The 27,503-nt window shown below is 32.5% G+C and overlaps 1 protein-coding gene across 1 annotated transcript in view; it reads left to right on the top strand.

The window, feature by feature from the left end:
* LOC118500232 (protein eyes shut homolog) overlaps positions 1 to 26,214 on the top strand; it is a 211,854-nt gene extending 185,640 nt beyond the window's left edge. The window contains exons 2-4 of the mRNA XM_036024310.1: positions 20,694 to 21,658; positions 25,254 to 25,367; positions 26,057 to 26,214. Of these exons, the coding sequence (XP_035880203.1) occupies positions 20,878 to 21,658; positions 25,254 to 25,367; positions 26,057 to 26,070 (909 nt within the window). The 5' untranslated portion in view covers positions 20,694 to 20,877 and the 3' untranslated portion in view covers positions 26,071 to 26,214. The remainder of the gene's footprint in view (positions 1 to 20,693; positions 21,659 to 25,253; positions 25,368 to 26,056) is intronic.
* Positions 26,215 to 27,503: the final 1,289 nt, after the last annotated feature.

Below are 27,503 nucleotides of genomic sequence, written 5' to 3'. Positions count from 1 at the left end.
GCACCAGTAGAAGGGGAATTTAAGAAAATGACCCCATTCACAATTGCTTAAAAAATAAAATAATAAAACAAAATAAAATACCTAGGAATAAATTTAACCAAGAATGTAAAACACTTATACTTGGAAAATTGTGACACTAAAGAAGATACAAATAAGTGGAAGCATATACCATGTTCATGAATAAAAAGAAATAACATCATTAAAATGTCCATACTATTCAAAACAGTCTATGAATCCAAAGCAATTCCTGTTAAAATATCAATGGCATATCTTACAGACCTAGAAAAATATCCCAAATATTTATATAGAACCACAAAAGACCCTGAATAGTCTCAGTATTCCTAAGAAAGAAGAAAAAGATGGAAGTATGCTACTTGATATCAAACTATACTATAAGGTCATATTAATCAAAACAGCATGGTACTGTCATAAATAACAGACATATAGATCAGTAAATCTGAACAGAGAGCCCAGAAATAAATCTACATCTTTGTATTCAAATAATATTTGACAAAGGAGACAAAACTATACAATAGGTAAAGATAGTCTATTCACTAAATGGCATTGGGAAGATTGGACAGATACATGAAAAAAATTGAAATTTGATAACCTTCTTATACCATACATGAAAATAAAATCAAAATAAATTAAAATCTTAAATGTTAGACCTAAAATCATAAAAATTTTAAAAGAAAACACAGGCAGGCAAAGCTGGGGTATTTCTCATAGCAATATTTTTTTTCCTGATATATTGCCTTGAGCACAGGAAACAAAAGCAAAAATAAACAAATGGGACTACATCAAACTAATAGTGGCACATTATTTGCACTGAGCAGCATGCATAAAATCAGGAATAACTAAATCCTGTCCTGGCTTTAGTCTTTATGTTAGTTTTTAGTATTTATTTTAATTTCTCTAGCCATTTGAAACTATGATATAATGCTTCTATGTGTTTACTAGAATTAAAATGTTTTCTCCCATGTAATTTACATATTTAATTCAAGGCTTCTGTTAGCTACACCTTTCTGGTTCTGTTAGAGTTTAATCAACTACATTTTTTTCTGTTTGTATAGTGTTCCAATTAATCACAGAATTCTGAATGCTAAACTCAATACTTTCCTTTGTTTTTCACTCACTTGTTCAGTTATTAAAAATATTTATGGCATCCTCTACATAATTTACCATGTTAAATGTGGAAAATGCAATACTGATAGCATAGTCATTATCCCATGTCTACTGGAGCTATTTTCTGCAGTAGATACACTGTCCATTTTTTCTTATACGGAGAATTTTGATTTCTATCAGATTCTCTGTCATGAATTCTGCTGGCATTTCTTGTTTATTTTCTGATCAAGGACCAATAAAATATCATGCACCTAAGAGTTTTAAAAGACCTGAATAATTAAATTGGAGTAAGATTATCCATACTTTCCATTTTGCCATAAGAAACAAAGATTTTTCATATATATTTCTACTGAAGGGGGAATCTAACAAAAAATAAAAATTGTGTAATTCACTAGAGTTTCTAATAGAGGAAAGACAATATCTTAACCAGCATATTGAAAGTTTGCAAGCTATCTAGTTCTTTTATTTAGTTAGGGGATATATTTATTGAAAATTTGGAAGGTAAACATATGGAGCAGACATTAAGTGCCTATAATATACAAGCACAGGAAGAAAAATGATGCAAAGCTGTCTTTAACTTTTTTCTTGGCTAAGCACTGTATATACATAATCTCCTTTAGATTTCAGTGGAAATGTGTGCTGTTTTTCCATATACACACACACACAGAAACAGAGGTGTTAAGCAATTAAATAACATGGCTGAGATTAATTGATTCAGTTAAGATGGCAAATATATTTTGTTACTAGAACAATAAAAATGAGGCATGGGAAACAGAGAGCATGACTTCAATTTAATTCTTATGGTGACACAAAAGTTCTTTTTCTATAAGCCTTTTTTTAAAAAAAAATAATCAGTGGTTTGCTAATTGGTATTTTAAGTTTAGATAGTAAATATTTAGGCTCTGTAAGCAATGTGCTTGCTCTCACAACTACCCAGCTCTGATGTAGTTGAAAAAATGGCCATAGATAACAAGCAAACTAATTAGCAAGGTTGTATTCTTTAACACTTTATGTACAAACACAAATGGTCTCATTTTTGTCTGTGGGCCATAGTTTGCTTACCTCTGCTTTGGAACTGGGTCAAATATCATATGAATTTAAAATCTGATGGACATTGAGAAATCTAGCTCTCAGAAGATTGCATTGATCAGCCTACCAAATAATATATAATTTGCAGCATTTTCTCATTTTAAATATTAACAGGCAAGTAGTGAGACAATTGCTGATAAACTGGCTATATTTGTCTTAGTTCCTTTGTAAAAAGCAGAAGCCAAAGTTAGAGTTTAGGTTTTAATGACTTTTGGAAGACACAGTTCCAGGGCAGTGAGACTGAGGAAAACTCAGCAAGTCAGGAACAGTAAGAAACTAAACACAGAATGATACATTACCAAGGTGCTTACTCCTTCATAAAGAAAAAGCATTTCAGATTCACAAGAGTTTTCTTGTGAAGGGGCAGAGAAGGGGCAGAGAAGAAATCATTGCATCCGAGCCTTTCTTGGAGAAAGTAAGAGATAGGGAATTTATTAGTTATTCTTTCTCTGTATTGTATCCCATTGGTCAGTTTGCTCCATACAATTATGATTTTCTTGAATTACTGAATTGCATAACCCATTATCTTAGGCCTCCTGAGGCCTAAGATATCATCTTCCTCCTGCACGCCCATTCTGAATTTCCCAAACTTGAGGAAGTATTTAAACTTCTCTTAGAAGCTTGTCTTCAAAAGAAATCAAGACCCCATCTCTTAAGGGCCTGAACCTTTAGTAATCATGTTCTTGTTGGATTATTACTGCTGAAATTTCATAGTTTTTTAAGACTATCCCCAAATAGATCACTGCTGAGGCTGCCCAACCTCAGGATTTTATATCACTGAAAACATCTACCTTATTGAGAGTCACTAAGTCCCATGGTCTGGCACTTAGTTTTCAGTCTGGTCCAACAATGAACATGGAATTATATTTTTACGTGTTGAGAAAAAGAAAATGGTATGGCCTTCTTACAGAAATTTAGGGTCATAACTATTTTTGTTTACCAAAGACTCACACACTCCTATTTCAACAGATTCCTATAGCTTCATTAAATATGTGAATAATTTAACCCAAGTGTCATGAAAACTTGAATAGCCACCTGGATTTTACGAGGTGATCTTTTTTCATTGGGATTCTACTCAATCCCAAGATAAGCAAACTTTTGCGTCAACTGAAAATCATTTGTACAAGTGTTTCAAAATGTTTTCTGACTATGAATCCAAAGAGACCCATTAGGTAAGGAAAATAACGACATCCTTTACCAGGGAATATCTTTACCAGGAAAAAGATATTCCCAGGTAACTCAGATGGACTTCCCCAAAATTTAACTAATAGCTGGCCCCTGAATCTTTAGGCTTTTCCTCCTCATTCTCTGTCACACATTTAATTATTATAATTTTAGGATGCTTGTTATTTATTTATAAACAATCTAATGAAAAAGATATAATCCATAAAATGACCAGAGTACTGTTTTGTGGAATGTCAAAAATCAAGATTTCTGCAGACAATTATGAGCCAAAGTAGGAGAATTAACAGCCCTGATGTAAGATTATTAAGATATATTGTTGTCCATGTCTTGGAAATTTTAACTACTTCTGAGTCTTCTAGCTTATAGTTATTAATACCAAAAGATTCACTAGTTAGTTGCTTCATATCAAATACTAGAATCTCCATTTCTCTTCTTCAAGAAAGATATCATTGTGAGACTGAGTCATGTAAGAAACATACAAAAAGATAGGTTCAAGCATGAAAATATTTTTATTAGAAAAATATGGTAATAATTGGAAGAGAGTTTGGAAAACTGAGAATGCTGTCAGGTCATGATCTAAACTGCACTTTCAGGTTTTAATGATGGTCAGGGACTTAGAAAAAAGTTAATAAAAATTGGTGACAAGAAAATTTGGGGAAGAGTTATGCATTTAGATCCTCTGAAGAAGCAAAAATATTTATTTGCCCTATGTGTGTTCACCAAAGGATGACCCTGCTAAGGATGATTATAATGATCAAGTAGATAAGATGACCCATTCTGTGGATACCACTCAGCCTCTTTGCCCAGTCACTCCACTCATGGCCCCATAGGTGTATACTAACTACCACAAGATCTGTAGCACAGGCTTCCACCAAGAAATAGCTTGGTATAGTCATGGGTGAATGTTTAATGTAACAGCAACAGAGATTGACAATGAGTCCCTGATATGGCACCACTCCCTTAGTTGATCAGGCAGACTTCTGATGGCAGATTGCTTACATTGAACCACTTCCATCATGAAATTACATTGCTTTGTTCTTACTGGAATAGACACTTATTTGAATATGCATTTACCTACAACTATAGATATATTAATATGTAGATCTATGGAGATAGAGATAGTGATAAATATAAGTATAGATATACCTCCTACTGGTTCTGTTTCTAAGAAGAATGCTGAATAAAACAGATGTTAATAAAGAATGAAGATTAAACGAAAGCATCCTAGATCACTCTGAATCAAAACAAGATGTAGCAAGGTCATCTGGGAGTTCTCAAGACACAGTTGGCCATTGGAAGAATGCTATGTCTCTCAGGAATGAAACTGCCTTAATGTTTCTGCTATGTTCAATTATTGGATGACAGGACCCTGTGGTGGAGCATGGCCTTAGTAAAATTACAGTGAAATATTTTAGAACCCAGAGGCTGGTGCCTTTGTTCAATTAAGCTTCCTGCACTTGATCTGTGAGGTGTGTTCTCACAGCTGCCACATGTGGAATGTACACATAAGCTGTCATTAGAATTGTCACTTACATTTATTCAGTTAGTCTCACCATTATTTCCAATTATTTAGGTGGTTTGTGCAAGGACCAGGCAGATGAATAGGTTTGTGGATTTGATATGAGTAATCATCATAGTATATTTCAATTCTTCTGATTTCTCATCTTGATATGTAGATGGACAAATACAAGGGTTTCATCTTTTGTATCTTCCTTTCATAATGTTCATAATCCACAATTCATGGACTCATAAAAATGTTCTGCCAGGTACTTAGCATGTCTTTCTGAGGTATATATTTTGTATTGGTAGAAATAACTATAGATGTGGTAGGAAGATAAATTGAGACCTACCTGGTTTCTTATATTCTAAAACTTAATAATGGGAAAGCAAAATTCCATGACAGCCTCCCCAATCTGCCAAACAGATATAGACTAAGAAACAGCCACAGCTGACCAGCTCAGAGTTACAGTGCCTCTCTAAATGAGGCATTCTTTATTTCTTCAGTAAACTGAATATCCTAGCCAAGTCATCTGTTCTCAGATTCTTGGGTCAGTCCTTTGGTCCCATGTTGCATATTGGATTTATTCTAATATCCTTTCTTTAATAAAACTTCCAAAATAGGCCAGAAATTTCTGAAATCTCTACTTAATTTCCTTTCAATTTTTGTTGACTCTCAATTATAAGGAGTTATCCCATTAGGACCAGCCAAAGTAGCCTTGCTAAATTAAAGGAGATGTTCCAATGTTAATGAAAATTCTCAAAGACCTATCTTTACATCCCACTTCTTCATATTCTAGTTCCTGTAAGTTTATATTAATGTGATCCTGAAACGTTCTGGTTTATAGGCTTTTTTTTTAAGGAGGAGTGGCATTTGCACTAGCCTATTAGGGCAAAAGTTACTTACTTGACATGAATTATCAGTCTAGACACAACCAGGGGTGGAGGTGAAGCAGGTACTGAGGAGAACAAATATTATCCTGTAAATATGGGATTAATATGTGATCTACAAGCAAAGGGAGCTTTTTTCTTTGGTCAAGGATGAAAGGCAATTAGTTTGAGGAGGAAGAATAGATTACAAAGACACAAATCCTGACTTTAAGGTGTTTTCAGTCTTATAGTTACATTACGTAATTATGAAATGCTTTTGTTTCTAAACATATTCTTGTTTATTGATTCATTTACTTTTATAATGCCTGTGCTTTAGGTGGAGGTTGTAACTATTATATAGGAAAGGAAACACAAGGGAAATTAAAGTGTTGGTGTCAGAGCTAATCTCCATCCACTAGACAAGGAGATTATAATTCCTTCATCTTCATAGTTACCCAAAAGTTTCCTACTAGGGTTTGGAGAATCAAATGCTCAGATCATCAGAGACCTGGGTATGTTATTGACAGAGATCATAGGTTAATAATACTTACATTACATTTAAAATAGAAAGCCTTAGAAATCACCAAGTTGAACTTAACATTCAGTGTAGTAATTTATTTTATAGCATTGTTGGGAAACATTTAGCTTCTTTTAGCAAACTTCCCATAATATAAAGTTTATTACCTATTAATGTATACTATCACTGATTTATCTAAATAATTGCCAGCTACCTATCATCTAATAATAGATAAAACTTTTTTAGAAAATCTAATATAACAGTTACTTTCTTAGGTTTTGATACATTATTCAAAAAATGATATTTTCCTTCAAGTATATATATTTGAAGATTCCATTTACATTTGGTTGAAAACATAATTCCCAGGATGTAATAGTAATCAAACTAAGTATTGAAATGATTTTCAATGTGAAATGTAAGACACTGGATTTAACTTTGATTTTCATGTTGTTATTTTTTGAAACATTACACTTAAATGTTAAACCAAATTTTTGATAACTGGAAGATCTAAGGAAAGATTAAAAAAAAAAGTTACCAAGCCCTGGCTGGTGTAGCTCAGTGGATTGAGTGCGGGCTGCGAACCAAAGTGTCACAGGTTCGATTCCCAGTCAGGGCACATGCCTGGGTTGCAGGCCATGGCCCCCAGCAACCGCACATTGATGTTTCTCTCTCTTTCTCCCTCCTTTCCCTCTGTAAAAATAAATAAATAGAAAAAGTTACTGGTAGAATATGAAAAGTTCAGTTCCTATCCAAAATTTCAGAATTCATTAGATTTTACAGCACACCTGCATAAAAGGTGTGAAAAATATGTGAGAATGACTGCAAGTAAAGATAAAACTAAGTAAAATACATATTCAATAGTCTTACAGAGAAGATTGGATTGTTTATATGCAATATGCAGATTAGATAATAAAAATTAGAAATTATATATTTTGGAAGCAGGAGGGATATAAATTCTTAAAATGTATATGCTAGCATGTGTTTTGATACATATATATTCATATATATTTCAAAAATTAAGAACATTCCCCACAAAATGCTTTCACTAATTTAATATTTAACTTATAAAAACAGATGTTCTACTTCTATAGAGCAATATAATTTCTCACAGAGGTCAGAATAGGTAGGTTTTTATATTCTCTTTACCAGAAAATCACTATAAGCTTCAGGTAAATAATTTAAGTATAGTAAAATCTAAAGCTGAGATTGTAGATTTATAGTTCCTGTTTTACAGGTGATTCCTGAGTAACAATTTTGCAAGTGCTAAGAAAAGTATAAAATAGTATTAGTATTAGATAAAATTATTCTAAATGTTATAATTCTATATTCAAAAAGAAGATCTGAAAGAAATGTGTAAGTAAATTTGTCCCAAATTCTATACAGTAAATTCAATTAATAACTAAAAAGTTAGTTATATTATTATCCATTCACTTACTTTGTTGTTCATTAAATTTAAATATATCTATTTAACATCTGTTATATGTCAAGCACACTGCTAGACACTGGAAACATGGAAGTATTTAGGTGAAGAGGAGAGATTAGAATCTCTGCCCTTATATAGCTTGAAGACTTTGAGGAACAGACTGGTATTAAACAAAAAAAATTACAATCTTCTAATAATTATTGTGATAAACACCATGTCTTAGTAGCTTTGGGTTACTATAATAATACACCACAAATTGAGTCATGTAAAAAAAAATATTTAATTCCCCAGTTCTGAAGGCTGGAAGTTCAAAATCAATGTGCAGCAGATTCACTGTCTAGTGAGCGTCCTCTTCCTGGCTTGCAGATGGCTGTCCTCTTACAGTATCCTCATATGACAGGGAGCAGGAGGGCACTGAAGAGCATTATCTGGTCTTGTCCTCTTGTAGAGAAACTAATCCCATCTAAAGGGCTCTACCCCTCTAACGTCATGTAAACTTAACTATTCCCAAAGGCCTCATTTCTAAATACCATTACATTGGCATTTATGACTTTAACATACCTGTTTTGGGAGGGCACAGACTTTCAGCTGATACCATATGCTGAAAGACTGGAGGAAGTGGATACTTTAAATTTAGTCAATTAAATTAATCACTTTTTTTAAAAAAATTTTATTCATCTATTTTTTAGAGGGGGAAGGGAGGGAGATAGATAGATAGATAGAGAGAGAGAGAGAGAGAGAGAGAGAGAGAGAGAGAGAAACATCAATGTGTGGTTGCTGGGGGTTATGGCCTGCAACCCAAGCATGTGCCCTGGCTGGGAATCGAACCTGCAACACTTTGGTTCACAGCCCGCGATCAATCCACTGAGCTACGCCAGCCAGGGCTAATTAATCACTTTTAACACTTATATAAATTGTTCACTTTCCTTAACATAGACATTTTTTTTTCTCTGTTGTGGGGCAGTTTGTTTTCTAAATTTCTTGTTTTTTTAAAATTTAATCTTTATTGTATTTTTTCCATTGCCATTTAGTTCCCTTATACTCCCTTTTCCCCAGCAATTACCACACTGTTGTCCATGTCCATGTGTCCTTTTTTCTTTTTACTCAACCCCACTCCCTAACTGGCTGTCATCCTGCTCTACATCCTTGAATCTATTCCCATTTTCCTTGTCAGTTCAGTAGTTCATTCAATTCCACATATGAGTGAAATCATACAGTATTTGTCTTTCTCAGACTTACTGATTTCATGTAGGAGAACATAATGTTCTCCAGGTCTATCCATAATGTTTCATAGGGTAAAATTTTCTTCTTTTTTATGGCCATTTAGTAAACCATTGTGTAAATGACCCATACCTTTATCCACTCATCTTCTGATGGACACTTGGGCTGCTGCCAAATATTGGTGATTATAAATAACACAGCAATGGACATAGAGATACTTCTTTTCCTTTGAATTATGTTTTGGGTTCCTTTGGATATATTTGCAAAAGTGGCATCACTAGGTCAAAAGGCAGATTTATTTTTCAGTTTTTGAGGTATCTCCATACTGCTTTCCACAGTGGCTACACCAGTCTACATTCCCACCAACAGTGCAAAAGGGTCCTGCTGTCTCCACATCCTTGCCAGACCATGTTGTTTGTTGATTTATTGATGACAGCCAATGATCATATCTCATTGTGGTTTTAACTTGAATTTCCCTGATGACTAGTGATGTTGAGAAGCTTTTCATCTGTCTATCTGTATATCCTCTTTGGAGAAATGTCTATTCAGGTCATTTGCCCATTTTTTAATTGGGATTTTTATTTTTTGTTAATTATTTTATTAGTTATTTTATTTTTTGTTTATTTTTGTTATATTTTGTTAATACTTTGTAAATTTTGTGTATTAACCCCTTATCAGATGTATCAGTGAATATATTCTACTTTTCTGTGGGTTGTCTTTTTATTTTGTTGATGATTTCATTTGCTGTGCAAAAATTTGTAATTTGATACAGTCCCATTTGTTTATTTTTACTTTTGTTTCCCTTGTCTGGGGAGATACATATGATAAAAAATTGCTATGAGAAATGTCTGAGATTTTGCGGCCTATGTTTTCTTCTAGGATTTTTATGGTTTTAGGTCTAACACTTAAGTCTTTGATTTATTTTGAATTTATTCTTGTGTGTGGTGTAAGAAGGTGATCTAGTATCATTTTTCTGTATATATCTGTCCAATTTCCCTAACATCATTTATTGAACAAACTATCTTTAGCCCATTGCATGTGTTTGGTTCTTGTAAATATTAATTGACTATAAAGGTGTGGGTTTATTTCTGGGCTCTCTATTCTGTTCCAGTGATCCATGTATCTGTTTTTATGTCACTACCATACTATTTTGATTGTTATGGCCTTATTATAGTTTGACATTAGGTTGTGTGATACCTCCAATTTTGTTCTTCTTTGTCAGGATGGCTAATGTTATGTGGTTCCATATAGATTTTTTAAAATTTATTCTAGATCCATGAAATATGTCCCTGGGACCTTGATATGGCTTGCATTGAACCTATAGATTGCTTTGGGTAATATAGACATTTTAATGATGTTAATTCTTCCTATTCATGAATATGATACATGCTTCCACTTACTTGTATCTTCTTCAGTTTCTTTTCTTAGTGTCTTATAATTTTCTGAGTATATGTCTTTTATATCCTTGGTTACATTTATTCCTAGTTTTTTTTTTTTTGAAGCAATTTTGGATGGGATTATTTTTATAATTGCCCTTTCTGTTAGTTTGTTATTGGCATGAAAAATTACATCTGATTTCTGGATGTTAATTTTGTATACTGCTACTTTTTAAATTCATTTATCAGTTCTAATGGTTTCTAGTGGAATCTTTGGGGTTTTCTATGTAAAGTATCATGTCATCTGCAAATAAATACAGTTTTACTCCTTTCTTTCTAATCTTGATGTCCTTTATTTCTCATTTTTGTCTGATTACTGTAGCTAGGAGTTCCAGTACTATGTTGAATAAGAGAGATAAAAGTGGGTATCCCTCTATTGTTGCTGATCTTAAGAAGAATGCTGGTAGTTTTTGTTTGTTGTATGATGCTGGCAGTGTGTTGACATATATGATCTTTATTGTGTTTAGGTGTGTTCCCTCTATTCCCCCTTTGCAGAGAGTTTTTATCATAAATTGATGCTGGATTTTATCAAATGTTTTTCTCCATCTATTGATGTTATCATGTTGTTTTTATCCTTCATTTTTTATGTGATGAATCACATTTATTGACTTGTGAATGCACCAACCTTGCATTAGTGAATAAATCCCACTTGATCATGGTATATGTACCATATTTGATTCATTGCTGTATTTGGTTTGCTAATATTTTGTTGAGAATTTTAGTATCTATGTTCGTCAGTGATATTGGCCCATAATTTCCTTTCCTTGTAGTATCTTTACCTGGTTTTGGATTTGGGATAATGCTGGCCTCATAAAATGAATTGGGAGCTTTCCTTCCTCTGGAATTTTATGAAATAGTTTGAGAAGGAGAGGTATTAGTTCTTCTTGGAATGTTTAGTAAAAATCACCTATGAAGCCATCCAGTCCAGGGCTTTTGTTCATTGGATGTGTTTTGATTACTGCTTCAATTTTACTAGGTATAATCTATCTATTCAGATTCTCTGATTCTTACTGATTTAGTTTTGGAAGATTGTATGTTTCTAGGAATTTATCCCTTTCATCCAGGTTATGTAATTTGTTGGCATTGAGTTTCTCATATTTTCTTACAATCCTTTGTATTCCTTTGGTGTCAGTTGTTATTTCTCTACTTTCATTTCTGATTTTATTTATTTGGGTCCTTTCTCTTTTTTTTCTCATGAATCATTTAAAGGTTTGTCTATCTTGAATTTATATTTTCAAGAACCAGCTCTTGGATTCATTCATCTTTTGTATCTTTTTTAGAGCCTATTTTGTTTATTTCTGCTTTGATCTTTATTATTTCCTTCCTTCTACTCAGTTTGGGCTTTGTTTGTCATTTTTTTCAAGTTCCTTTACTTGTGAAGTTAGATTGTTTATTTGAGCTTTTTCTTGTTTTTTTTTTTTTTTTTTTTTTTAGATAGGCCTGAAATGCTATGAATTTCCTTCTTAGGATTGATTTCATGGTGTCCCACAGATTTTGTATTGTTGTGTCCTCATTTTCATTTGTTTCAAGGTATCTTTTGATTTCTTCCTTGATCTCATTATTGACCCACTCATTGTTTAATAACATGTTATTTAGCTTCCATGTCTTTGAGAGTTTATCAGTGTTCTTCTGTGACTGATTCTAGTTTCATAGCATTTTGGTCAGAAAAGATGCTTGATGCTATTTCAATCTTCTTAAATTTATTGACTTGTTATTGTCCTAACATATCTATCCTAGAAAACATTTCATGTGCACTTAAAAAGTGTTTAATTATGCTTCTTTGAGGTGAAATACTTTGAATATATCAATTAAACCCATTTCATCTAGTGTGTCATTTAAGTTCACTGTCTAGAAAATCTATCCATTGAAGTCAATGAGGTGTTAAAATCCCCAGCTATAATTTTTTCTGTCAGTCTCTCCCTTTATGTCCATCAAAAGTTGTCTTACATATATAAGTGCCCCAATGAATAATTGTTTACTAGGGTTAAAACCTCTTGTTGTATTGTTCCTTTATCATTATGTAGTGTTCTCCTTTGTCATTTATTATAGCCTTGGGTTTAAAGTATTTTATCAGATATACTGGTAAGTACTTCTCTCCCACTTTTTTTCTTTTCCTTTTGCTTGAAATATTTTTTCCATCCCTTTACTTTTAGTTTTTGTGTACCCTTTGAACTGAAATGGGTCTCTTGGAGGCAGCATGTTTATGGGGCTTGTTTTATTATCTATTCAGCTACCCTAAGTATCTTAATTGGAGCATTAAGCCATTTATATTTAAAGTGATTATTGATCAATACACATATAGTGCCATTTTATTGTCAGACTGTTTTTGCTCTGTTTTTTTTTCTTTCTCCTCCTCTTCTTCTTCTCCTCTCCCCTTCCCCCTCCTCCCCAGCCCCCTTCTCACCCTCCTCCTCTTTCTTCTTCTTTTTTCTTTTCTTCTTCTTTTCTTCTCCTTCATAAATCAAGCCCTTTAACATTAGTTGCTATGCTCATTTGGTGCTAAAAAGAAAAAACTCCTCTAGCTTTTTTTTTATGGGAAGCTCCTTATTTCTCCTTCAACTTTAAATGATAGCCTTACTGTGTAAAGTAGCCTTGGTTATAAGTCCTTGCTTTTCATTACCTTGAATATTACATTGCTACTCACTCCCTTTTAGCCTGAAATGTTTTTGTCAAAGAATCAGATGACAGTCTAATTAGTGCTCCCTTGTAGGTAACTGCCTATTTTTCTCTTTTGGCTTTTAGGATTTTCTTCTTGTCTTCAAGCCTTGTCATTTTAATTGTGATGTGTCTCAGTATAGGCTTCTTTTGATCCAACTTGCTTGGTACTTTCTGACCTTCCTGGACTTGTGCATCTTTTTCCTTTACAGTATAGGAAGTTTTGGTCATGATTTCTTCAAATAGATTGTCTGTCTTTTGATTGGTCCCTTTCCTTATGGTATCCAGTGATGCAGATATTGTTACACTTCATGTTGTTCAAAATGGTTCTTAAAATGTTTCTTAAAAAATGTTTCTTCATTTTTTAAATTTTATATATATATATGTATATATATATTTTTTGCTGTCCTGATTGGTGTATGTTTTCTACCTTATCTTCCAAATCACTGATTCCATCCTCTGCTTCATCTAACTTACTGTTTATTTCTTCCAGTGCATTATTTATTTCAGATATTTTATTCTTAATTTCTGACTGGTCTTTTTTATGGTTTCTATGTCTTTTTTCATGTTGTTGAGTATCCTTATAATCATTACTCTAGTCTCTCTATTTGATAAATCACTTTCCTCCATTTCACCTAGCTTTTCTGGGGAATTCTCATGTTCTTTCATTTGGAGTCTGTTTCTTTATCTCTCCATTTTGGATACATCTTTGTACTTTCTGCTTTGGTGTTTACACTAATTAGTTGTTAAGCTAATCAAACTGAATTCAGCAACCTGTCATAAGCATAACAGGGCAGGGCAAAGTAATTCCTTTGGGTGGGCTATTGCTTCTGCTCAGGCTGATGCCACTTGGAGAGGGATGCTCTGAGAAAGATGGCTTCTTCAGTGTGGTGGATGAATCAACACAGGGAACCTGGTGGCTGTTTCCAGTTTTTTCCCCAGAGGCAGCAACCCCAGATTCTCCTCAAGCATCTCTAGTCCACTCTGCCTTCCCTCTGCCAGAGCCCAGGGTAAATGGCTACAAACAAAATGCTGTGTGTTGATCCTTTAAAGGCTCTCTGCATCTCCAGCCATCTCTCTCTGCTAGACAGAAACCCTGTTGCTTTTCACAGCTGGATGTTATCTGAGCTCCTTTCCATCTCTGGTGCTATAGGCTGGGGAGCTCAGCTTGAGGTTTAGTCCCCACACTTCTCAGAGGGAAACCCAAAGTCATGGAAATATCCCTCCACAACTTCATCTGCAACCTGAGAGAGTCCAACCAGGCCTCAGGCACCTCCACTGTACCCTCTACCAGTCATGCTGTGGTGAAGTGGTTTCTTCTATCTGTTTTTAGTTATAAGGCTTCTTTCCAGCTAGTGTCAGTTGGTTATTCAGGATGACTTCTCTACAATTTAGTTTTAATTCCAGATTGGTCCTGGGAATAGGTTAGTGTAGCTTCTGCTTACTCCTCTGTCATCTTGGACTTTCAATATGGACATTTTATGTGAACTTTCAGATACATATGACTATATAAATTAGCCTAAAAAACATGATAAAGGTAATTTTAAAGAAACTGGGTTATTTGACTTTTCCAAATTTATATATATTATTTTACAGAACAAAAATATCACTTTCTATTTGAAAGGTCAGAGGTATCAAAATATTTTATGATTTATATCAATTATTTATCAATAATAATAATTATTATACAATAATTATATGGGATAAAACAATCACTACCTTCATTTCACAGATAGAAAAACTGTTTTAATTTATCTAGTATGGAGGAGGTAGAAAGGGCAGAAAAAGAAGAAACCAAAATTTGTAACTGGACATTTGACTTCAGAGTTCCTATGCTTAAGTACCACAGATTTTGGGCAAAACACATGCATGTATGAAAAGGTAGTTATTCTGTATCATATTTTTTACATCTATTAAATGAAAGCCTTTTTCATTGTCTTATGTCAGAAAACTTTGATAAGAGACTCAAATCTAAATCTGCATAGACAAATCATATTTTTCTCTTCGTTGCAGCATATATATTCCTATATACTTTATAGTTAGGAGTAATAGAAAAAAGTGGTAACTTTTACAAACAGAATATTGGAACATATGAATCCTAGTCATCATTAGTAATAATTTTATTTGTGTCCCCAAATCTCTGATCCTGAATATGGTGTATATCATCCTTGATCTTTAATTGTCTCTCCAATTATAAAGAAATGACATCAAAATATGGAGAAAATAACAGAAGACTGTAATATGTTATGTCTAAGAATATTTTGATGTGCAATTAGTACTATAATCAGAATACTCTTTGTCTAATGAAATTATCATTTTGTAAAATTGGTGATCCACACTAATAATAACAAGTGGATAGGATAAGTATTTGTAAACAAAGGAATTGAACTTGCTTAGAAATACTATGAGTAGATTAGATATTACAATACCTCTTTGATGAGTTCATCCTTTTGTCTATTATGTACATATATGTGTATGCATGTGTGTGTGAAATAGTGTGTGTGTGTATTGTGTATAAGCTTCTCATTACATCCTAAAGAAAATTATCCTGTCCAGTCCATGACTTTCTAGCTTAACCATATCAATGTTGTAGTTGTTATAGTAAATGGATAGACAATTTGTGGTATATCCATATAATGAAGTACTACTTAGTAGAGCTACTGATAGTAAGAGTGTACAAAATCACTTTCTTGTATAGTTGACAGCGAGCAATATATGTGAAAAAAGCCAGTAAAAAATCAGTAAAATTGAATGTAGACTTTGGGTTATAGCTCCAACATATAAGGAACCTGGAAATTTTCATTTTCATCCTCATTGCAAGATAAAGGTGATCAAAATAAAAATCAATGGCTTTTCTTAAACCCACAAAAAACTGAGTTTGCAGGGCAAATTGGAATTTGGAGAGACAGACGAATGGAGAGAGTCATAGCACATATCTTGAAGCAAAAGCACTGGAGGCATAAACTGATATGAACACTTAAATGGGAATTTCATTGAATTGTTGAAGGCAATGCAGGCTAAGAACTGCTGGGAGCCATAGTCTTAGTTTGTCCCCTATACATTCATGGGCTTTACTTTGAGAACATTCACCAAGCTCTTATAGTAAAAATCTGACAATGATCCAATTGGGACCCAGGCAAAAGGATGGGAAGAGTCATCCTTTTGAAATAAATGCAGGTTTTCTTTATAACAAAATCTTCCTCACCAGTGGGAGTTTTACTTGAATCTTTTCTCAGAACAATGGGTAAGGACATTCTTCATATTTCAGGCTCCTTTCACCTAAGAGGGGGAAGTTATATGAGAAAGATCACTTGTAAAAGCCACAGCCTGGAGACACAGACCTTTTAGAAAATTTAGATTTAACTTGAAGTGCAGAGAATGCTTGTCCACACTTACACCAAACCAATAGGACTTCAATAGGAGAATAGTAGCTTATAGCTAAAAAGGGTGAAAGATACAAATATTTCTGGGGATGAGTACTTAGGAAAATCCAAAGTCAAGAAGGAAGTAAAACACAAAGGCACTAAAGGCTGATACCCGCAGGTACAGCAACTACTCACCCACACCCCAGTCTGATTACCATGGATTCTCACACTAAAGGTCCATTTATCTCAGCACATTATTTGTTGTGTACACAAAAATCTGCTTTATATGATAAAGATTCAGGTTAAAAGGAAAGAGATTTGGAAAAATGTATCATATTGCCACTAATTCAAAAAATGCTGGAGTAACTATATTTTTAGAAAAAGCAGTCTTTAGAGCAAGGAAAATGATCAGAGATAAAGAGTACTAGATAATAATAAAGGAGACAATTCTCCCAGAAGACATATTAATTCTTAATGAGTATGTACCTAAGGACAGTATGTGAAAAGATTTTAGGCAGTAACTGGTAAAACTTACAGGAAAAATAATAAACCCACTATTTTAGTTGGAGATATCAAATACCTCTGTCAATTATTGCTATGTCAAACAGGCAAAAACTAGTAAAGATACGGTTGACTGTTTCAGCACTATCAAGCAGCTTGATCTAATTGGCATTGACAGAATACCACTTCCAACAACAAAATACACATTTTCTCTTTGTTTGAGTATATGTGGAACATTCACCAAGACAGATCACATTCTAGGCCCTAAAAGACAGCTGAACAAATTTACAAAGTTGGAAATCATGCAAAGTATGTTCTCAAATCATAAAGGATCAAAACTAGAATTATGTATCAGAAAGATAGTTATAGGTGTTCAAATATTTAGAAATTTAACAATTCACTATTAAATAGCACATTAATTGGAAAAGAAGTCTCAAGACAAATTTAAAAATATTTTAAACTAAATAGAAATTAAAATATAACTTACCAAACTTTGTGGGATACAGAACAATGTCCTTATAAATTAAAAATTGAGTTACAAATTATTATACTTATCTTTTGGGTCCAAATTATATATTTTTATTCCAATGTATCCATATGTGATGTTTATAATAATTTTGTTCTAATAAAATTCAATGTATTTTGTATTCAGCATATATAGATGCAAATAGACCTTGTATAAATTTTCTGGGTTTTTATTTCTGACTTCTTTTTTATTTATTTAAATTTTCTTAAGATGGAAATGTAAAACATCAAGTCACTTTCTCTTAAAAAGTATAAATGAACAATAATTAGAGATCCAGAGAATTCTGAGAAGCATGGAATTAGCCATCCAATAATATGTGCTCACATCAGCAGCTAGTCTAAAAATGTCACACAGATCTAATTATTCAATACAAATGTAATTTTTTTCTTAACATTTCCATGTGGAAATAAATTTGTGACTGTGTTTGATTAAACTCATTTATTTCTTAATTTTTTATTATGTCATTTCAACTAGGATGCTGGGAAAATAATGCACTGTGCAGTTTCATACTACTATACTTAACAGCCACAAAAGTATTCTAATATTGCCTAGTGATCCTTCTATTTTGTCTTAATTAACATCCTCTCATATTTTCTTCACTCTTTACTTCAAATCTTGTCTAGTATTATCCCTTGAAACTCACCATCTCTACCAATCATCTCCTATTTCATAGTGAAAACAGACCTCACAGGATAAATTACTGAAGTTCCTGAAGTTCCAAAGTCACAGCCATAATAATCTATATTGATCTTGCTTCTTCTCCCCTACTCTGCACTGTGTTCATTGCTGCTTATGTTATTCCATACTTATGATATCCCTATGTAACCTTTGCTTGTTATTTGAAGATCAAGCCTTTCACATTTTAGGACAAATTTCCTACAACTTTACATACATATTGAAACATAAAAATATATGATCAGTATTATCAGATTTAGAATTCCAACCCAGCTTCTCTTCTATGCTCATCTGTGTGTATAACATTGATATCTGGATATTTCTATAAGAAAATCATTCAGAGGGGCTTCAAATTTAATATACGCATGTGTGATTCTGACATCCTATCTCCCTTATCATTTTGTTTCTCACCTATTCCTTCTAGGTTTCTTTCTCTCTCCTTAGGTCAACAGCCTTCAAGATTAGCATTATTGACTTCCCCACATGTCTCAACTCTTCCAGTTGTACCTACTAGTATGTGCATTCTTCACTCTGCAAATAAATTGATGTCATTAAGATAAATAGTGCTCTTTTTAATCTCCCACATAAAATCTTCAAGAAGTTCTCCATTGCCCTAACATAAAATGTAAGCTCCTTTACTGACAATGCTTGCCCCTCTTGATATACTATCGAAATCATAAGCTTATATTTTATGATAATTTATCTTCCTTTTGTATTAAAAGCTCAACTTCTCTTCTTCAAGATACCCAATGTCACACTCATCTCAAAATCTTTAGCTAGACCTCTTCTCCTGGCATTTCCCTTCTGAGCGATTTTCCCAGATGATTCCATTTCATTTCCAAGCTTACCCTTTTTTTCCTATTAAATGTACCTGCTATGTGTTTTTAGAGTTCTCGAGACTATTTTTTATAACAAATTGGTAATGCTCCTTTTCTAGTAATCTAGCTTCTTCATTAAGTTTTTAGTTCTTTATACTGATATCTAATTTCACTTGGTCATTGATGAATTCCTATTACCTAGCATATTTCCATGCATATAGATTAGAATCAAATAGATTTGTTATATGTATTCTTTACATTTTAGCAAGCTTATTATTTTAAATTCAGAATTTATTATTGATATATATCAAATGAACATGATCATACAGAAATTTAGTTTTAAGAAAGTTATAATTTAACTTTTTCTGTATACATATTAAGGTAGTATATTACTTATGCAACTTCATATTTTTATAGATTTCTAACACCCACAACTAAATTTTCAAAGAGGTAATTTATAACTCAAATTTAATTTCTACCTGATCTAAAATACCCATTAAGCTATTGGACTTACCATAAATATTTAATATTAATATCAAATTAATTATACATTATAATGGTATAAAATGTTTTATTTTAACAATGTTTAATTGGTAATCAAGGTATAATGAAATGCTGGGACAAAATCTATATTTGAATCTGACAAGTGTAGATTTTAATTACCTAGTGAAATTGGACAACAATAAAAGATTCCATTTATTGAATAATTTAATTCAATCTTCAGTACTACCTTGTTAATTCAGCACTGCTGTGTTAATGTCTTTAAATTGACATATTTAATACATTCTTACCTGTATAAGAGTAAAGCAAATTAAAGCTGATGTGGACTATGGACACAGAATGAATAAATAACATAATTAAGGCCCAAAGAGCATATATTTCCATTATGTCATTTATCTTCTCTGAATTTGAGTTTTGTTGTGAGGTTCATAGTTTATCTGTTAATCTCTAAGTATAGTGATTTACAAAGAGAAAAACCTCAATGAGCAGTAGTTACTACCTTTTAATTGGGTGAATATATTAATCCCAGTTTGGTTTCTTGCCTTCTTTCTGGGAGTAGTGATGTCTTCCAACAGACCTGATCTCCTGACCCTTCCTTTCACACCATTGGTGAGTGATAGAAGAGAGATCATTTCTACCATACCACCTCTATTTATAATCCTACCATTACACCACTTTACATCTTCTTTTCCCTTTTTTGCCTGCCATGCTTCCACCATTCCTTCAGAATTTGGATGACAATTCATTCTAAGTTTAGTCATTTGTACAGCAGAATTTTATGTGTCTTTAATACATGTGAGAGCTTCCACCTCCTGGATCACCATTAGAAGAACATGATTTGTCACTCACAGATACCTCAGGGCTTATATTTTTATGAAATATTACATGAACATAATATTTAAACCATTTCATTCATATTTTTTGTCTTTTAAAGACTTTTTTCCTAAAACTAATCAGAGAGAGAGAGTTATATCTCAAAGAAATCAAATCCACCTGTAAAAAGAATCTTAATCATTGCTGTGTTTCAGTTGTATTCAAGCTTGATATAAAAGACTACAGCAGGTTGCTGATTTAATTATGTGATGATAACAAGCTTTTCAATAATCAGGTGATTACATGGGGCAGGATGAGATACAACATAACAAACACATTTTCCCTGGCCTTGTTTCACAGAGAAGGTGCCTAGCTGTTAGTGACACAGTCCTTACAGAAAACAGCTAAGACATTTTTGTATCATTAAGTAATTTAGGAAAATCTTCACTAACAAAGTTGTATCTTTCTGTTTAAAGGGATATTGAAAACAGTTGAACCTACTGATTCTTCATCAATATCTAGTCCTCAAGTTCGCTCGTACTTTGGGAATAGCAAAGAGAACCAAAATGTCAGTTCCCAGGATCCTCTGAAGAAAATCTCTGCTTAGAAATATCCAGCAATATTGAAATCTCATGTTGAGCAATCATTTACGATATTTTCATGATAGATTATGAAATAATGTGTCCTATAATGACTAACAAGTCAGTTATGCTTCTAAGCCTCTTGGTTCTTCACGGTGTGTATACAAATGGAAAAACAACATGTAAATGGCAATTGGTGAAAGAATGGCATACACAGCCATCATCATTTGTGGTGAATTGGACACTATCAGAAAACATCTGCATGGATGTCTATGGAGATTGCTGGTTTGAGAACATAAATACTAAAATGAGCACTTCAGGCAATCAATCTCTTCCCCAGATTTGTCCTTTGCAAATTCAATTTGGAGACATTCTTGTAATTTCATCTGAACCATCTCTTCAATCTCCAGAAGTAAATTTGATGAATGTTTCTGAAGCATCATTCATTGACTGTCTGCAGAATACCACAACTGAAGAACAGTTACTTTTTGGTTGCAAGCTAAAGGGAATGCACACTGTTAATTCTAAGTGGCTGAGTGTTGGGACGCATTATTTTATCACAGTAATGGCAAGTGGTCCATCGCTTTGTCAACTGGGACTTCGACTAAATGTGACAGTGAAAGAGCAGTTCTGCCAGGAATATCTGAGTTCTGAATATTGCTCTGGGCATGGTAAATGTCTTACTGAAATTTGGAGCAAGACATACAACTGCCATTGTGAGCCTCCATTTTCTGGAAAATACTGCCAGGAGTTTGATGCATGCTCTTATAAACCATGTAAAAATAATGGCAGTTGCATTAATAAAAGTGAAAAAAGGAATAAACAAGGATATGAATGTATCTGTCACCCACCATTTACAGGTAAGACTACTTTAAAAATAACATATTCTATTTATTAAAATATGAAAATAAACTGAATTTACAAACTGCTACATACATATGTTTTATTTTTAATTCTCAGTTTTTCAGACTGAGCTAAATTTGAATTCAAAATATAGAAAAATCATATCAGCCAGTCTCTAAAATAAGCTCTCTGCTTATTTTAAGATTTCTTAAAAACACAGTGTATGTTTTATACTGAAATACCTATATTCATATCTTTCTCAAAATTCACTCAATTTCTCACTAAAAATATAACATCAGAAAAATGTTTTAGTTACTCAATGAAATTTCCAAGCCTGTGGTTATTTGGGGTAAAAAGCTCTGGGTGATAATGTGGAAATGAAGCATGAATCTGAAGAATATAATGAACCATGTGGTGTTGCAGGGGAGGCATTGGAGTTGCTTGGGAGAGTTGAAGACAAAAAGATAACTAAAAACCAATACAATGTTCTTAATGGATGTCAGTGTAGCACCTATAAATGATTGCTAGGTACTACTAAGGAAGGAAAGAGCATGAGGTACTTAATAACTAATTATCATAAGCTAAGTGAGAAGTAATGATGAGGTTGTAAAAGTGCGATATTTGTTGAGTAGATGAAACTAGAGAAGGGTAATCTAAAAACAATGTAAACTATACTTCTGAGACTGAAATAAGGATTTGAGGGGAAATAAACTATCTTTACTTGAAAGTTTACTAGGGAATTTGGGTCATCAGAGGACAGTGAAGAGAAACATTGAGAATTGTAAGGAACATATTTCCAGTCTTGGAATTTACATTAGAGTTTTTTTTAAACGGTAGTTTCAGAAACATGGAGTGGAGAATTACAAGAATAATGGGTAAAACAAGAATGATCTAGCAAAATGATATACTTTGTATGGTTGGCAATGACATTGAGGAAACAAATCACAAATTAGTAGTATATGTAGGTCATGAGATTGGAAGGGGTGGGAACAGTATATATGATTAGAGTAGATTAGGCTTAGGGATATAATTATAATTATGTTAGGCAAACTTTAGGAGATTTCAACAAAGTCTTTCTTCCATGGAACATGGGATTACTTCTTTGGAGCCAACTATGAGACAGCTATGCAAAAAATAAAATAAAATAAAATGGAAGAACTCAGTAAGCCATTATAAATTCTAAAATTCATTCAAGCCAATGTTTCATGGAGGTTAGTCTCTATAGTAAGGAAGTACCAGGCCATTTGAGAAGTTAATCCCAGCAATATGTACTGAACATCATCCCCTATAACTGGGATCAAATTCTCATTTGACTCTACTGTCCTGGTGATAAAATATATGTTGCCCTAATTATTCTGGAGTATATCAAATAATTAAAATTAAGGCATTTAGCAGAAAAAAAAGTGAAAGTACTCAAATTGCTGATTTGGAATGAAAGAAAAAAAATGAAATAATTAAAACCTTCTAATCATTATGCATACATTTTAACCTGCCCAAAGAATTTTAAAGAATATTTGATCAAAAAATATCTATCACCTATCAGAATAGTGACATATATAATCCTATGTCATGGACCATTATTTCAATAATTCTATTGTAAATTTATAGGGTGGTCTTTTTCTCACCCAATGCTTATTTGTTTGTTAGAAGCACAACCATAGATAATTTATATCACTAATTTTAAACACAATATAATTACCTAATAGTATTATTAATTTTAAAACATTGAGAATATACCATTATACTAGTTTACTTATTAATAAGTGCTTTAATTTTTAAATTTTATAAGATACAGAAAATGTATCATTACCAAAATATTCTTGTTAGTATTTTTCCATTTTATTGTTTTATTTTGATTTTTAAAATATATTTATTTGCTTATTTTTTCCTTTTAATTAAATGTATTGGGATGACACAAGTTAATAAAATTGTATAGGTTTCAAGTGCACAATTTCACAACACATCAACAACATGTATTGTTTATTCACTGCCCCAAGTTTAGTCTCTTTCCATCACCATTTATCTTCCCAAACTCTCTTCCACCTACCCCCAACCCTGCCTGTCCCCAGCAATCATTACACTGTTGTCCATGAGAATGTTCACTGTTTGCTAGTGCTACCATAACAAAGTACCATAGTTTGAGTGGTTTTATCAACAAAAGTTTATTTGCTGAGTTCTAGAGGCTAAACGTTCAAAATCAAGCTGTCTGCAGAATGGGCAGAATGGGTTTCCTCTTCCATGTCCACAGGCCACCATCTCCCTGTGACTTCACATTGTCTTTCCTCTGTGTGTGTTCATGCCCACATATTCTTTTCTTACAAGGACATCACTTTTATTTGATTAGGACCCACACTAATGCCCTCATTTAAACTGTATCGCTCTCCAAAATGCCTGTCTCCAAATATTGTCATATTTTGAGGCCTTGGGGGTTAGAATTTCACAAACAGGTGGGGACAGTTTAGCTCATTACACTTCTTAAGATGGAAATAGGATATGACCTACAAATATTCTACTATTAATTTAGTTTTTATGTATGGAAATATTTTGGCACACAATTATGTGTATTTATATTTCTATTGTGTTGGAGGTTATCTGGAGGTCAATGAAGAAGACTTCTGATATCAGGGATATCAGTTTATAAGCAATAGGAAAGATGTCATTGATCATGGCAACAAACTTCTTAAAATTAAATTAATGATTCAATTAGAATAGGGGGTGGAGAGTATTTTGCCAAATTGTCTATAACTGTTGTATAGTAACATTTTTCCAATTGCCATGCAAAATAATTTTCTAGGAACATTCATCTATGAAGGATATTATGAGATGATCATCTACATAGAAAAATATGCTATGCAAGGTTATGGCATGTAATATAGTAAGACCATAATACTTTATATAAGTAGGATTGGGAAAACTTGATATACAAACAAGGGCAAGAAAGTGTAGAATCTATAATTTTGTGTGTAGCTTCTGAGAATCCAAGCAGCCTTTTCTCTTTTTTCCTCATAATTTAGATGTTGTTTTACTGTGGATCTATCCTCTTAAATGTTTAAGGGTATAATATATTATTGTTAACAATAAGTAAAAGGTTATACAACAGATCTCTAGAGCTTACATATCTTGCTTAACTAAAACTTCATGCTCTGGATCTTCTTCAAATGGTATAATGTTTTTCCCATTTTTCTCTTTTGAAGTATGACCCTGGCTAGGTGGTATGTATAAGATACAATGCATCACTTTTTAAATTACCACTGCAATGCTACCAGTGTACATTGAAGAACTGGTATTTACATGTGCCATCTACTGTGAAGATGTGACTAACAAATTCAAATTATCATGAAAATTAACTGAAGGTCAAATATCAATAATCGGAAAAATATCTGATAGTATAACAAGGGCCAGGAGATGGAAATACTTATGTAAAAGTATACTGAAACTCTTTCCATTTAAATACATCATCATAGAGCAATATTTCTTAATTAGAATTACATTTTGTCAAAATGTTCATATTATTATTTACAGATTTGGGGAAAATCAATGACTATAATTAATTTTGTATAAAATGGAAATATTTTAATCTAGTTAGAAATTAATTTACTTTCATTTTTACAGGCATAAATTGTTCAGAAATAATTGCCCAATATCAACCACATGTCTGTTTCCATGAGAATTGCAGCAATGTTACTGCAAGTAGTTTCATTTGTGAGTGTGATGCACCACATTCAGGTAAAAAACATGCATATATATGCAAATGATTTTAATTTTGCCTTATTTATTTCAAGTTAAAGTGTTTCATTTATTATTAAAAATACAATTTTAGAGTTTCTATACTGACCTATTTTAGGGATAAGATTAATAAATCTATTAGGTTAACAAATGATTAATTATCCTGCTAAATATTCTACAATATAGAAGAGTTTGGATACCAGGTGACATATTTTTATACTATAATAAAATATAGTTTGTTCTTAAATACTAAAATACTTTTAGAAATAGTGCACATTTTGCTGATAATTTGCATAGTCATATCTAACTTATTTCCTTAGTTAGGTATGCCATTACAGACAAATCCCATTTTATGAAGAATAAACTTTTTTTTAGTTTTTTAAATGAATTTAGAGACGTAAAATGAAATCATTGTTTAAACCAATAGTTTCTTAAATTTGGTTAAATGCTTTAACAATGAAAATGTATTTAAACAATTATCTATACCTTTGAACTCTTCTATAGTCTTCCATTTTCTGGGAAATATAGCTGAATATCAGTGTGTATGTCCTGCTTCAAAGTATCTTTAGGCAGTGGTATCTTCAGCTACAAATACATATCCTAAAATCACCTTTTTTGGAAGTGAAACAAAATATGACTATCTCCCAAACTATGGAGAATGGTGATAATTTGCAGGTTTTCTCTTGCAGGCCCTTCTAATTAAGTTGAGAGGGACTTGAAATTTCTGATAGAGTACCTCAGCCATTGATCATAAGAGGGGATGGTAACTACAGGCAGGAAGAACTCCTCTTATATGTGGAGCCCAAGAACCAAATGGACAAAATTGAAACACACTCATAGATACAGGGGAAACTGAGGGCTGCCAGATGAGAGGGTGATGGATAGCTGAATGAAAAAGGTAAAGGGATTTAGAAGTACAAATTTGTGGTTACAAAATAGCCATGGGGATTTAAAGTACAGCATTGAGAACATAGTCAATAATATTGTAAAAACTATGTATGGAGCCAGGTAGGTACTAGAATTATTGGAAAGATCACTTTGTAAATTATACAATTTTCTAAACATTATGCTGTATACCTAAGACTACTATAAAATAATACTGAGTGTCAATTGAAATTTTTTTAAAAAAGATGAAACCTTAAACTGAAAAAAAAAAGAAACTCCACTCTATTCAAATGTGACTTTTCTAGGCCTTTTTTCCTTTAATTTTTTTGTTTCCTTGAGTTATGAGTTGAAACAGGTTATGAGCTAAAAAATGTTTTACAGTCTCTTACTTTGTTCCACATACATATGGTGACCATATAATTTTCCTTTCAAACTGACATTTTTGAGCAAAAGAGATAGTTAAAAGCAGTTACAACTATGTATTTGAAACATTTACTTATTGATTGGTAATTTTGTTTCATTAAATAGGGAGACCTATAAAGTACTTTATCTAAAAATTATTTTTAGATAAAATTCTTTCCAAAGAAAATAATTATAACTTTTTATCTAAAAATCAAAGGAAAAATTAAAACATACTTTATATTTTCTGAATATTACAAAATAGTATCAGCAGAAACTACGTTTAGCCATTTATCTCAATAGCATGTTGTTAGTGTATTTCTGAAGAATTAGCATGTTTTCCATATGATCTTATTATTTTAATTTTTCATGAAATCATCTATACCCTTTTCAATGTTGTATTTATGATTAATAAGTTTAAAATTATTAATGCCTCCAGTTGATTCTTTCCTTAATTATTCCATTCTTATAATTTTTATTGTATTCATTGATTGTCTGTTAATCTCAAAGGAAAATGTAAATGGAAAATATTCTCAATGTTAGTTTTTGTAAAAAATACATACATACAATATTTTCACCAGAGCCCTATTTTTACTCTATTCAAAAATATCAGAGCCCTATTTTACTTTCTTCAGAATTTTTTTCTTTTTTCTCCTCCCCTAGGGTTGTTGTAGGATTTATTTTATTTCATTTTTTTTAGTATTGTCAACTTTGTAATTATGGAGAAACTTATTCAGTGGAAAGCAAAGTAGCAAAATCAAAGCAAAACAAAACATGCCACCATTCCAGAACCACTCGGAACAACTAATACCGTATCTTCCTCAAAGTAGTGGCAATTTGGGGGCATATTTA

The sequence above is a fragment of the Phyllostomus discolor genome, chromosome 4 (assembly GCF_004126475.2).
Source record: "Phyllostomus discolor isolate MPI-MPIP mPhyDis1 chromosome 4, mPhyDis1.pri.v3, whole genome shotgun sequence".
Classification (NCBI taxonomy): domain Eukaryota; kingdom Metazoa; phylum Chordata; class Mammalia; order Chiroptera; family Phyllostomidae; genus Phyllostomus; species Phyllostomus discolor.
Note: the sequence above shows the minus strand (reverse complement) of the source record. Positions and strands in the feature narration are given on the sequence as shown.